This window comes from Rosa chinensis, chromosome 4 (genome assembly GCF_002994745.2).
Source record: "Rosa chinensis cultivar Old Blush chromosome 4, RchiOBHm-V2, whole genome shotgun sequence".
Classification (NCBI taxonomy): domain Eukaryota; kingdom Viridiplantae; phylum Streptophyta; class Magnoliopsida; order Rosales; family Rosaceae; genus Rosa; species Rosa chinensis.
The window spans coordinates 52,049,311-52,064,209 of NC_037091.1; the positions used below are offsets into that span (position 1 = coordinate 52,049,311).

Sequence of the window (14,899 nt, forward strand, 5' to 3'; positions counted from 1 at the left end):
AAAAAATTATCACTATACATGATCGCAACCCTTGAAATCATCAAAAATCATCAAAAATTATCACTATATATGATCCCATGCCATTTTTAGTCTGAATAGTGATCGGAGGTGGCTCTAGGTACCATTTAAAATAAAATCGAAAAATTTGGGTACTGGTTGTGATCAAAATTGAAGTTTAGGTACCATCGATAAGATTGAGGTATAGTTCAGGTACCATTTGTGATAATAACCCATAAACTTATAAAGACAGAGTAAAGTTGGAGAAGAAATATCTCACATTGGAAAAGTGACAAATAAAATATAATTTATAAGTGGGTGATTGTACTGAGGTCTTTTGTGATTAAAACCAAACACCTATCGTAAGGTAGATCAATAATTTTATTTAATCAATAATTTTATTAAATTTTCGTAAATTTCAAAAGGAGGAAAGGTTTTTCCTTATTTAATCAATAATTTTATTAAATTTTCGTAAGGTAGATCAATACCTTGCTCAACATCCCCTACACTTGCTTCCATTTGGTTTGCGGATTAGAGACTTGGGAATGAGGAGTTTATTGTTACTTTCGCATCTTTAGTAAATGCGATTTTGAAAAGAGAAACACCTAGTCATAATGTATAACAAAGTTGGAGTTACATAATATATAAGAATCGCCAACAAAGTCACCATTCTTGAACATGAAACAAGGTTCAATCAAACAAGAAAGAGAAAGGGCAGCTACTGTTAAGATCGTCATAATGTTGTGAGAACTGAGAAAGAAGTTAAAGATCAAAGCATTCCTATGAAAAAATAAGAAAATCTGATGACAATGTCTAGTAAAATAACAAGCACCTCCGATAGTATGCAGGTGCACTACTTGTCTAATACAATTTTGTAACCAAGGTACAAATAATCTAAAGTTGCTGTCCCACCAAATAATCAAATTTAACTGTAGTATGATCATAATAGCAGGTAAAGGAGCTTTCACTAGAGCCATTCGAATTTCGACGTCCTACAACACCTCACTCGCATCCCCATAAGTCGTACAGCAGCTCACAATATCTTTGATCTCGTTATACATTTATCACCCAATGAAATCCAGGCAGCACAACTCCAATTTGCTGCAAATATCGTCATGGTAAGAAACCAGATTCATATATTGGGATAACTGAGCCACATAACGAAGCAAAACCAACATAAACCAACCACATTAGTACCACAGAAAGAAATGGTCACGAATTGAATGTTCAGTCACTGGGTGATACTATGGGTCTCCTCCAGCTCCTGTTTAGTACTTTCCTCAACCCGAGGCTTGGTATTTGGAGATGCGTCGACTTGTGTGCCAGGGGACATACGAGACATTCCTGGTCCAGGCAGAGCCTCAGATTCTGGAATTGTAGGATCCTTCTTATCAATGTTCTGATCATGGGGCCTCTCATATCTTTCATAACTAGGGCTACGACTACGGTTACGACGGCGATTAGGGCTAGGGCTATAGCTACGCCCACGACCACGGCTATAGCTCCGACTACGACTCCTTGTCCAACTCCGACTCCTTTGACGACGGCTACGACTGCGGCTTCGGCTTCTGCTTCTACTACGGCTTCGGCTTCTACTTCTACTACTGCTATAACCTCCCCATGTTCGAACTGTTTCAGGGCTCCGACTTCTGCCTCTGCCCCTATCAGCAGAATCAATTCTATTATCGAATCTTCCGCGTCCGCGTCCCCTTCCACGCGCATCCATAATGTTGTACCGATCATTTGGCCCACGATCATTTCTACTAAAACCAGAATAACCACCACCAGGACCCCCAAATCCCCGTCCCCTGTTTCCACGCCCACCAAAGAAATCATTTCTTCCACCACGGCTGCTGACAGCACCATCTCTAGGACCACCAAAGTTGCCATCCCTCATGCCCCCACGTCCACCAAAGTTGCCATCCATGTCCCTCATGCCACCACGACCACCAGATCCCCCGTCCCTCGTGCCACCACGACCACCGAAACCCCCGTCCCTCACGCCGCCACGACCACCGAAACCACCATCCCTCATGCCGCCACCACTACCAGAGTCAAAGCGGTTCATTCCACCCCTATCCTTGCCAAAACCAGGCCCACCACGTAGAGCAATATCTCGTACCTCTGGGGGCACTTGCTGGTTAGCTCCCTCTAGAACTTTTATTAAATCAGCTGCATATTTCCAATCCTGCTCAGAGAAAAAGGTGTATGAGACCCCAGTTGCCCCAGCCCTCCCAGTTCTTCCAATTCGGTGGACATAGTCTTCAACCCCGGTAGGAAAATCATAGTTAACCACTACCCTGTATTGTAACATGAGACACTCAAAAGATAAGTACAAGTTCTTCAAAAATAACAAGCTCACACAGACCTAGCTTATATGCTCACTCTAAATCAGCATAAAGTGCAAAGACATGATAAGCTAACCTTATATCTTTGATGTCAAGCCCACGGGCAGCAACGTCTGTGGCAACTAAGATTGGGGACTTTCCACTCCGGAACTGATTTAAGACATAGTCTCTCTCACCTTGAGATTTGTCACCATGAATTGCAGCAGCCCCAAAGGTACGTCCAATACTACGTGCAAGCTGATCACACAACCTCTTTGTGGAACAAAAAACAATGACTTTAGAACCTCGTTCCTGGGCTCTAAGGATCTGCTCCAATCGCCTCTGTTTCTCCATTTGTGGGACAACTTCAACATACTGGATATTAAAAAAGAAAACATTAATCTTCTTCTGACATGTAAAGGGTCCCATACAAAATTTATTTATAATACAGATAATGCAAATTTTATCCTATGCATCAAATGCGGAAAAAGGAGATCGAAGCATCAAACAGCCAGGACTTGTATGCAATCAGTTACTCCGATGTATTACAGTCCTCGCAGTACATTAAAAAATCAATCAACTCATTGCTCACTATTGTTTAGATCTATTGCCAAAAACTTTTCATCCCTTATTTCAATAAACCATAATCATTCTCATCAATTTCATCATAGCTTACCATCCATGTACAAAAAAAAACCCACTGACAAATATAGCTAATTCACACCTTGCGATTTGTTCAAAACCACATCCTACTAAGTTCCCCACATTCGAGAAATTTCTATTATCACGGTTTAATAAAAAGATGAGACAACTCTCAAAGTTTAAAATCATAACTTATGGCATCAGAATAGTTTCCTAAAATATTGAAGACCCAGAAAAGATGCAGTATATAAGAAATTACCTGTGTTATAGCCTTGTTTGCAGCAAGCTCATCAACATTGCCAATATTCACCTGGACAGGATTAACAAGAAGATCACTCGCTATTTTTTTTACTTCTTTGGGCCAGGTTGCTGTGTACATAAGAGTTTGTCTGCGTGGGGGTATTTCGTTCACAATTTTACGAATTTGAGGTTCAAACCCCATGTCAAGCATTCGATCTGCCTCATCAAGTATAAGAAGGGATACTTGGCCAAAATTAATTTTCTTCATTTCCAGTATGTCATTGAGCCGACCAGGAGTTGCAACAACTATATCTGCTCCACGATCTAGTTCTTTTAGCTGAGGACCCTTTGGAGCTCCACCATACAAGCACTGAATCATGGAATTCAATCAGAGTGAAAAAATAAGTAACACGCCAACATGGAGTTAAAAAAATGAAAGTATTGTGAAAAAGAACATCAAGCAAAGAGCACCCACCGTGCAGGATACCCTGGAAGCTCTGCCAAATTTCAAAACCTCCTCTTGTATTTGTGTTGCAAGCTCCCTTGTTGGAGCCAAAACCAACACTGTTGGCCCATTCTGAGAATTATTACGGCACTGTCTAAGAAGAATGAAGGCAGGCATCAAATAACCCAATGTTTTTCCAGATCCAGTTTTCGCAATAGCTACTATATCCCTGCTTTGAAGAGCAATAGGCCATGTTTGTGCTTGAATTGGTGTAGGAGATGCAAAGCCAGCAGAATATATCTGAAATAAGAACATAGATTTATGGTCAGGGAAAAGTTAGGTATACTTCATAATAGAGGACCCAGACATCATTAGATACTATCATATAAAAGAAAGATAACATAAAAGCCTATGGGTGTATGGTTGCTTACAGAAGCAACTTGTGGCAACAAAAGAGGGCATAAAGACATAAGAGGTGGAGCCATTAATCAAGAAATCCCAGTCACATCAGGTGTGATTTGGATGAAGGGCCAACCACCCTTTAGAAGATGCACAAGAAAGGCTCCAACAGTTCATTTTGCAGCCTCCAAAAATGAGAATAGTTGTTGCATGTGTAAGTGTGCCAATAGCAGTGCAGCGTACGACATATGCTCCACCTCCGGAGCAGATATCGCACCTGCGACAAGTGAGAACTCATGAGTTCAAAAGTAGTAAAGCCAAATAATAATACAAATTGGAATGGCACGGATCTCATAACTGATTTACTATCTTAGGAGAATGAACAATTTCTGACATGTACAACTTACGTCTCTCAATATCTCTGGCGGAAATCCAGTATCTTCAAATGTCATGAACGGTGCAGGAACATTACCACCCTATAACATTAAAATTCGCCATTGAGGTGATTAGCATCAATCATAGATAAACATACTATTACACCTTGGAACTATGAACAGTTATGAATGTTATTCAATGCCTACTTTGATGCATTTATAAACTTCATAGATAAATCACACCAGAGACACACAGTTTTACCAATTTGTGTTCAAAGTGTACAACCCAATTCTTTCATTTTCCTATAAATATTAGCAATATTCTTAGCTAATAGTCAACATTCTCAGGGAACTCCCTGTTTCAAATTTTTCTCTTCAAAACAAGATGAGCATTTCCAAATTCATACAAACTGATAGCAACTGAGGAAACAAATACAGACCGTTGCAGTAACTTCATGTTGTTGAAGATAAGCTTGAACTGGTGAGAGGCTAGGAACACTTGTTGGTCCTACGTATGAAGGCTTCACCAGAGCATTGTTTGAGAATGGTGGACCACCTGTTGCATGACTGTACATGTTATGCATGCTCTGACTAGGTGCAGCGTTTTGAAATGGGACACCACTGATTCCCATCTCCTGAAAGAAGTAGCAACAACATCATTTGATGAGTTGGACACTGAAATACAATACAATCAGTATACACATATGGGTAGCTGATAAGTAAGAGATACCTGCTGACTTCTTGCGATTGTCATTGGGATAGCTGCAAGCTTAGGCTGCTGAGTAGCTGTTGGCCCTTCATTGTTACCATTTAAGTAATATTCATTTCCAACTCTACCCTGGAAATTATTTTCATGACTCCTCCTTAAACCAATAGGAGGCATATTAGGCTGCTGGCTATGACTGATTGCTGGGTCCATTTGATTTTGAAACCTAGAACCGTGTTGATGGTGCACCAAGTCAGTTCCTGATTGTTGCTGGTGGCCAAAAGAAGAAGGCTGTTGCATATTTCCCAAAGAGCCGCCAAATTGTTGGGGTTGAGAAGGATGAACAGCTCTCGGTGGCATTTGTACTGAAGAAGTCCCGGTAGGGAGATTCTGCACAGATGATGCACCCACTTGTTGAAACTGAGATGGAGAAAAACCACTTTGATTTCTGTGTTGAAAATCATGTTCCTCTCTTGGTGGGTATGCAGATTGTTGATTTGCCAATGCTTGCCCATGCGAACTATGCGGAGTCTGTTGCTGGGAACTTTGCTGGCCCTGGGGAAGACTGCTTTGCTGATAAGCCACATACTGCAGTTGTTGCTGGTGTGAATATTGATGCACTTGTGCTTGTGGCATTTGTGAGTTTTGACTCGGTGGTGCTTGTTGCCCCAGTTGGTGGGGGATGTGCTGTCCTGCCTGCTGTGCTGATGCCGGGGGAATTTGCTGACTTGGATGCTGCATCATCTGCTGACTTGGATGTTGCATCATATGCTGTGGCGTTAGTGACACTTGGCCGTGCTGTTGCATAGCCTGTCCTAACTGAGAACTCTGCTGATGACCAGCAAGTGGCATTTGCGAGCTCTGCTGTTGAGAATAGGACGGCATCTGTTGCCCCATTAGATGTCCATGTTGTTGAGGATACTGGCTCACTTGCTGCCCATCCTGAGGCACTACCCCATTCGGCTGCATCGAATGTGCAACAGGAATCGCAGCCATCTTTGGTGTGGTGGTAGCAGGAGGCAGGCCGGGTGGCAAAGGCGGAGGCAAAGAAGCCGGCTTTTCATACTGGGTAATGTTGGTTTCGGGATTCCAGTAATACAACACACCCGTGCTGCCATCAATCAAACCCTTCCATGGTTTCGGCAGTGTAGGATCATCTGGGGCATATCGGGGCCCAGATGCTGCCTCCGCTGTTGCCATGCCCAGCACTTATCTACAACCATATCAAACATTTGCATCAAAAAATTGCATCTGCCAAACCACCTCTTAATAAAAAACAAAACAAACTAGTACAATCAATACCCAGATGGAGTTCGAAACGAGTTTAGCTGATCAAATTCTTTAGAAATTGTCTTTTATGGCTCAAAAAAACACAAATCTCCCAACTTTTACTTGAACAAAAGTCTCTCACTCACTGCTGAGGAACAGACGTAGTAGCAATCTAGCATCATTATAATAATCGAGCAAAACTCTCAGAAATTTCAACGCTGAAGGAACAAGCATATTCATCGAAATCATGTAGATTTGAAAACAAACTATTCAGGATTGGAAAAACCCTAAAAACCATGACATACCTGGTTGAGAGCTTCGTATCTGATAATTGGTTGTCTAATAATCAATCCGAGGGGGATTTGATGAACAATGCAAAACCCTAAATCGGGGGAATGATGGGTCCAATTTCTGACCTCTCTTCTGCGTGTAGAAATAGAGCGAGAGAGAGAGAGAGAGGTAGAAGAAAACCGAAAAGCGGAGGGTTTTCAGGGAAAGCGAGTTTATATGATTGTAGGTTATTGCGGGTTGTATCTGCTGCACTGATGGTCCAGGCTTGGTGCTGAGCCCTCCTAAATATCTAAATGTTGGATTTCCTAATTCCTATGGGGGCTAGCTTTTATTTTTGAGATAATGACTACTTACCCATAAAATATTAAAATACACCTCATACACTCCATCAACTTATTTTCAACCCCATTCACACAAAAGTTCTCTTTTTTTTCCCAACTATTCCTTTCACGGAATGTTTATTCCATTAGTACTCTTCCCTCTCTCTTTCTAATACTTGCTTTTACTATTATTTTCCTTTTGATGAAACGTGGTGGGTCCATCTTTGATTTATTTGTCTAGACTATAATTGCATATATAATTCATTCTCTGTATTCAAAGGTAAGCAGTTAAATTTACTATTCATAATTCCAATCGTTGACAGACTTGAGTTAATTGCTATCTGTAATAGTACTAGCAAAGAATTAAGGATTGAAAGAGAAAAGCTGAGAAAGTGAAAAACTTTAGAGAAAGTCTTAACAGAGAAACTCTCGATTATTGGGATATTATCTATAAACTTCAAATAAGAATCTATAAAGTTGAACAAGATATTGAAGATATCTTATATACTCTTAAGAGGGAACAAAAACCTCTTGATTATTTGAGCATTGGTTAGATCCGCACATCACTGGTATTAGAGCCTGTAAAATAGCTCAAAAGGGAAATCCCCCAATGGGACAATGTCTGATTTAATATTAGAGAAGTTGAATTATCTACTGAAATCCTCTGATGAGAAACATCATATCCTACTAAATGAATTATCTAGATGTCAAGATCATCTAGAAAAACTATATGCTATAATCTACCAATTAGAAAAATTGGAAAACAAAATAGATTATATCAAGGAACTTCCAAAAACGAAAGAAGAAAAACTAACAAGTGTTAGTAGAAAAATCACTGAACAGCAAAAAACGTTACATTCTATGAAAAATATACTGAAGGACAAGAAAGTGCCTACAGTAAAACCAAAGAAAGCTAATAGATTTAAACCATTAGAAAAACCTGAGAAGAATCTTGTTCCAAACATGATTTTTCTTAGACCATCTACTAGTCAAACTAGTATTCGGTATGAAAACCTGAAAGATACAAGAGACGTCAAAATAATGAGCATCTTCGGGAAAAAGAAAGGAGTACAACTCCTCAATGTTGAAGAATTCGAATTCAACGAAATTGAACAGGAGGTCAAAAACTCTGCAATTCCAAAGCTAGATTTTAAACAAATCTACAAAAGGGGAAAGTTTAATGTGTTGGATAGCCACCACTTCAAATTATTGAAATTTACAACCCCATCCACAACAAGAGAAACTGATTTACTGATGATCACTACTGTAGAAGTTGCCAAAACAAGAACAAAAAATTATCAATTTATGCATATTGGAGCAGTCCAAGTAGGCATAAAAGTTCTTGCCCGAGAAGGCATAAACTGTTCAGTTCTAGGTGTCCTACAAGACAATAGACTAATAGATTTTCAAGCTAGTCTGTTGGGATTGAAGCATCTCTCTGCAATCAAGTGGCTTATTTCAACTGCTTCCCAAATTTCTCAACCAGCTTGAAAGATGCAGCTCACTGTATAAGATTGAGAGTCAAGACAGATGGCATATCAATTAAAAAAGATATGCAAGAACTCGTAATAGTATACAGAATATACTATAAACTGATGAGTACCACAGTAGAACCAAAGACAAGGATATCAAATATCCCAAGTCTTACTACTGGATTCCTCACCAGTCAAAAGAACCATTCACAACAGATTCACAAGGTTACTTGGAATGAAGTAACTTTTCCTATTGAATGGAAATTGTCTGGTCCAAAAAAACCAGCAAAAAATGCCAAAGCGGCAATATATGAAAGCAGAAAGACTGAAGATATCAGTCTAAAATTCGACGATCACAAAAAAAGTGACTTCTGTCCTAAAAATGTCAGGATAAACAACAATCTTCTTAGAAGAAGCTACAGCACTAGAGAAGCTAGTGTTAGTGGTACTAAATTCTCTGTTGAATAACCAACAGAGCTCATCACTGACGAAGAATTAGAAGCTGATCTAAACAGACCAGTCAATATGCTTAGAGCACAAAAGCTCTATAATCTCTATGATAAAGCAGACTCTTGCGAAGATCCTGAACGATTAGAAAAACTAATCAAAGAAATGAAAATTTTCAAACCAGGAAAGGAAAGAAAACTCCTTCCCTATCAGGATATTGAAATGAAAGAAGGAGAAACCTCCAAAACTTTTATCATTAGAGAAAAGGGAAAAGTAAAACTCCCTTTACAGAAAGCCTCTACGGGCAAAAATGGAGAAAGAAATTCTCAAAGATTTTTCCCAGAGGACAATATACCCAGAATACCAATTTCCACTCATGGTATCTGGTTAAATCTAGACAAAGCTCTAGACAAGAGAAAAACTCTTGACCAATGGGTTGATAGCCTGATGATGGCTTATTCTCTAACCCTTGGAAAATTTGAAGCACCAGATCTTCAGGTGTACTATGAAACTACTCTCACTGGAGTAGCAAAAAAGTATTATTTCTCTTTCAAAGAGACTGCCAGAGGGAAAGACTGGCTTGAAGAAATCAAAAATTCAAAATCTCCGTATGATTTTGCAGTACCCCTGTATGATCAGTTATGTGGAGATCTCTCAAATTTAAGTGAGAAGGCTAAAGAAACGGCCAAATCAAATATCTATGCTCTCAAAATATGTGACATGAGATATTTTGAAGAATACTTGAATGAAATTCAAAAATATTACTGTACAATTGGTGAACTAGAAAATACTGATCTGGTCAACCTGTTGCACAGGAAACTCCCTGAACCATGGAGAACAACTGTGAGAGAAAGCATAGCTGAAAAACCAATTGAAAGATTTTCAGTTGGAGGAATTGCTGATAGAATCAGGCAATTACTGAAAGAACAATGCAAAGCCAATCTTAAAGCTAAGATGGCCAAGAAACAACTCAAATGAGTTGAAAATTTCTGTTATGGAATACTGGATATGCCAACCAACTGGGAATGTCATGAATCCAAGTTCCATAGGAAAAGAAAAGAAAAATATTACTCGAAAAAATTCAAAAGGAGTAATAAGAAAAATGATTGGAAATTCAAGAAAAGTTCCAATTACAAAAAACAACAGGATGAAGATCCTAAAAAGAAATTCTTCAAGAAAAAGAAGAATCACCGAGTCAATCCTCATAATACTCAACTAGGCAAGAAAGCTTGCAGATGCTGCCTGCTGGTTATGTAAAACTAAAGGGCACTATGCCAATGAATTTCCGGAAAAGAGTAAAAGATCTACTAAAACTCTGTTTGAACAATATGAGCCTATAGTAGAAACAACAAACATGAAAGGCTACGAAATAGCCTATTCTGATGATGAAGAAGACGACAGGTCAGTTTACTCTGCCTGGTCTGAAGAAAAAGAATCATCTGATTTTGAAATAGATTCTAAAGTAGAGTACTTAGAATCTAAACAAATGAACGTTCTACACGTCAAAAACTGGGAAGAAAGTAAGACGGAAGCAATAACGTCTTCTTATCAGGTGAACCCTGGTACATTCGTTTGTGACTACTGCCTATGTCACGAAAAGAATAGAATTCTTATGTTCTGTGAAAAGTCAAAAAAAACTTGTCATAAAGAATGCTTCATAGCTGAAGCAAGAAGAAAAACCAAGAATGACCTTGTCAGCCAATTGGTAGAACAAGAATATGAAGAATATTTCTCTGAGAAAAAAGAGAAAGAATTAGAAACTCAGTTCCAAGAAATCATGGAACCATCTTCCTCAAAACTAAAGGAAGAAAAACTCGATACAACCATTGAACTGGTTGAAATACCAGAAAATGTTCCAGAAGAATGTAAACCATTCATACCTCAGGAACAAGCTCAGAAAAATGAGCTTCAACAATCGAAAGTCGTCTCTACTAGTAGATACAGCAACTACATAAAGATCAGACTCAAATTCCCTGATCATAAAAAATATTATCTACATGCATTTGTAGATAATGGATCAGGATTTACAATTGCAAAAGAGATTTGCAATTCCAGAAGAACTCTGGAAAAAAGATAAGAAAAGAACAGCTACAGGTGTCACGTTTGATGGGAGCCATCTTACAATGAATAAAGTAGCAAAAAATGTTCATATCACCATCGGTGGAGGAACATTTATCATCCATAATGTTTGGCAATCTGAATGCCAAGGATCAGATTTCTTGTTGGGAAATGATTTTATTCTCCAACAGAGATTTATCCAGGATGAAAAAGCGATAGGCTTCAGAAAAGGAGAACATATGTTCTGGGCGGATAGGCTTACTCAAGCCAAAAAAGTGTAGTAGGTCCAAACTTTACTACCCAATATTAGAGATCGCAACAGAATAGTGGTGATCTTCCCCCCTACAAACCCAAATTTGAAACCCCCCTCCAAATCAAACAACAACAAGAACTACTTGTTGAAGAATCATTTTCTGAAGATGAAGAAGAAGAAACAACTAGCACAGATGAAGAAGCTAGTTTCATCCATGAGCATAATCTCAAGCACTTTCAGAATAAGCTTGAGTCTCAGAAAGTTCCCACTCTTGATAAAATCAAGAAATTACTCGAACAGAATATCGATGTAGACCCTCAGAAGTTTTGGGAAAAAGACCCAGTGGTCTGTGAATTAAGATTACATGATATGAATGTTATCTGTCATGTAAAAGCTATTCCTCATTATAAAGAGGAAGACCAGAAAGAATTCATAAAAGATATTGAAGATCTTCTGAACAAGAGATTAATTCAACCATCCACTAGCCCTCATCATGCTCCAACATTCTACGTGAGAAATCATGCAGAAAACCTTAGAGGCAAAGCTAGAATGGTAATTGACTATAGAGATGTCAATAAGAAGACTGTCAAAGACGGTTATCAAATTGCTCAAGTAAGAGTACTGATCAACCAGCTTAGAGGAGCTAAAGTCTTTTCAAAATTCGATGCAAAGTCGGGTTTTTGGCAAGTCAAAATGCATCTTGAGAGTGTTCCTCTCACTGCATTCGGAACACCACAAGGACATTACGAATGGTTGGTAATGATTTTTGGTCTAAAACAAGCCCCCTCAATCTTCCAAAGAAAGATGGACAACATCTTCAAGCAGGTGGCTGAATTCTGTGTTGTCTATATTGATGACATCCTTGTCTTCTCCAAAAATAGAGAAGAACACATGAAACACCTCCACTAGGTTGTAAAGCTGATAGTTCAGCATGGAATTATCCTAGGAGAAAAGAAAATCTTCTTTATCCTGGATAAAGTTGATTTCCTAGGAATAAATATCAAGAATGGAGTAATAAAACTCCAACCTCACATCCTTGAGAAGATCTGGAAGTTTCCAGTTAGAATTCCTGATGCTAAGAGTCTAGAGAGATTCTTAGGAGTCATAAACTATGGGAGAGATTTCATTCCCAAAATCTCAGGACTAACATCATTGTTATCTCCTAAAATAAGTTCCAAAAGAAAATGGAACTTCACTAAGATGATGAAAAAATTGTGAAGCAGATAAAAAATCTCTGCAAGAATCTCCCTCCTCTACAACAACCAGAGGAAAATGATGAAATTATCCTCCAAACAGATGCTAGTGATAATTACTGGTCTGGTGTTGTTCTGGCAAAAACGCTTAGAACTAACATTGAAAAGATCTGCAAATTTTGTAGTGGCAAGTTCAGCCCTGCAGAACTCAACTATCCCACAAGGGAAAAAGAAATTTTGGCTGTCAAGAAAACAATTTTAAATTCTCCAGCTTTTCTTGGAAAACCCTTTACTGTCCACACCGATTGTGGTAGAGTAAAGAATTTCAAAAATTTTAAACTTGATAAAGCTGCTGATAGAGGAAGATTAGCAAATTGGCAATTGTTTCTTAACCAATATGATTATATTGTTGAATTAATTGTAGGAAACAAGAATTATCTTCCAAACGCTCTAACTAGAGAACTGGCAATGTTCAGCCGAAAAGATGATGACGAAGGTCGCAATCCCAGAAGCAGAAGAACTAGGAAAGAACATGAAACTGATGAGGATCCTAAAGAAAAAATCCTCAAAAGATTCCTGCTAGGTCCAAAAGGACTAGCCACAACTAATCAATCCCAGGGTAAAGGATTGGCTAGCCCGTCTCAAACGGCAGACGGTAAAGGCTCATTAAGACCGTTGACGGTTGTTGCTTTGCCAAAAAGTAAACATACTCCAACTGGAGTAATAAATGTTTTTAATTATGAATTAAGAACCTTTGCTGATCCTGTGTTCAGAACTGGTAGGAGGCTAACTTACCACTAGAAGGCAATCTTGGATAATCTCTTATTTGCCTTTCAGGAAAGAAACAATGGTATTATGTTCCCAGCTTTGTTCGCATTAGCTGAAGAACTCCATGAAAATGCTAGGCCACAGCATGAAGAAATGCAAATACAGCAGAGTGTTGTTAGAAGTGAAAAAATTCACTATCTTGAAGATCCAGAAAGTGCTAGAATTCCTATCATAGCACTCAAAGAGTCAGACTGGTTTGAATTCCATAATCTGATTGGAAGCCATAATTCTGAAAGCCGTATTCCTCCAACCCTCTTTATTGTTGCAGGACCTTATGTTGGCAGATATGGTGTTAATGTTCAGAGTGAACATCCTCAAGAATACAAGCTCTGGCTTGTTGAAAATGGTTTTGTCCATAATCTATGGACTAAAACAAATGATGATCTCAAGGGACTACCCCCTATCATTGTCAACACAGTCAAAAATGTCAGAAAAAATGATTGTATGCTGAGACTGAAATTCAGATCTACTCCACCAGAATGGATAAAGAAGACAAATGGTGAAGTTGAATACATTTCTCCATATCATTATGTGAGAATTATTCAAAGGAGATATCTTCAGCCCGCCTGTGTTGGATACAATGGCCAGCCTAATTCAAGAATTTCATGGATGAAGGCCATGTCACTAGAGTACATCAAGAAGATCATCTCTGAAGATACCAAGAATACTTTCCTGGCAGCAGGAGAAAAAACAATTATCACTACTTACGATCATCCTGACGTAGTCAGCAGTGACATTTTCCTATCTCTCACAAGAAAGGAGATAGACTCGACACTGGCATGCTTACAGTGGGTTGAAAAGCTTGAAACAGACAACCACTACAAAATGTATGTTGATACAGATGTCAAAGACAATGCAACAACTGCTCGTATGGCCCAGGCAGATAACGATTCATTTGTCCTTGGTCAAAATTCAGAAACAGACGAGAACATGTGAAGCAGCAGGTGTAGAAAGCACCTAAAGTACTTTTGGATCTTTCCCAAAAGCTACTTTTGCTTTTCAGAAAAGAAAGGTGAAAAACATTTCACCAAAAAGAATCTGCTTTTCCTCGTACGACCTTCACCAGCAGGAGCACTCAGGAAAGCAGGAAATCACGGAGTCCTTCTATACATTTTTATCTTTTGAATTCCAGTTTGAGTTTTGCTCCCTATATAAGGAGCTTTAATTTCAGTTGATAGGCATTCGAAAATTGGCATATCAGTTCTAGATTCGAAAAAACCTCTAGATCAGAAAATTGAGAAGAATCAGATTCTCTCAAGAAAAAAGCCATAGTAGCAGTGTGCTCTTTCCTTGCTATCTAATGTGAAGTAGTGTGCTTTCATTACAAGTAAGTATCTGTAGTCATTCTTATGGATAGATAAACAGCTTTTTAGCTATTTACCTGAGAATGAGGCTCTGAAATTTTAGCTTGTAATTATGTTTATATAAATAAATTCAGTGTGTTCACCCACTTCATCAAGTTTTTTCCTTAAAAGTTATCTGTTATTGTTAAAAGTGTTATTTTCAGCCTTTATCCTGTACTACTTTTAAGTTCAGATTTGCAGTCTCTTAAGAAAATTTGCCTCAGCTTAGGATAGAAACAAGCAGCAACGATTCCGCCTGTTAAAGTAACCGTTAGGCAAGGAGCCGTTAGGTGAA

At 38.7% G+C, this 14,899-nt stretch overlaps 1 protein-coding gene across 3 annotated transcripts; it reads right to left on the minus strand.

Annotated features, from left to right (window-relative positions):
- Nucleotides 1-755: 755 nt before the first annotated feature.
- Nucleotides 756-6,922, minus strand: LOC112196067 (DEAD-box ATP-dependent RNA helicase 46). 3 transcript variants are annotated; one of them, XM_024336351.2, is made up of 9 exons: nt 6,705-6,922; nt 5,155-6,343; nt 4,865-5,059; nt 4,458-4,526; nt 3,682-3,951; nt 3,226-3,576; nt 2,422-2,699; nt 1,195-2,297; nt 756-1,098 (listed from the first exon to the last, which is right to left on the minus strand). In XM_024336351.2, the coding sequence occupies exons 2-8, from the start codon at nt 6,328-6,330 to the stop codon at nt 1,229-1,231; spliced, it is 3,408 nt and encodes a 1,135-aa protein (XP_024192119.1). In that variant the 5' UTR covers nt 6,331-6,343; nt 6,705-6,922; the 3' UTR covers nt 756-1,098; nt 1,195-1,228. The 3 variants fall into 3 exon arrangements, with proteins under 3 accessions (XP_024192119.1, XP_040373970.1, XP_024192118.1); XM_040518036.1 differs by adding an exon at nt 6,433-6,571 and having other exon boundaries at nt 756-2,297; XM_024336350.2 differs by having other exon boundaries at nt 756-2,297; nt 6,705-6,921.
- Between the last annotated feature and the right edge of the window lie 7,977 nt (nt 6,923-14,899).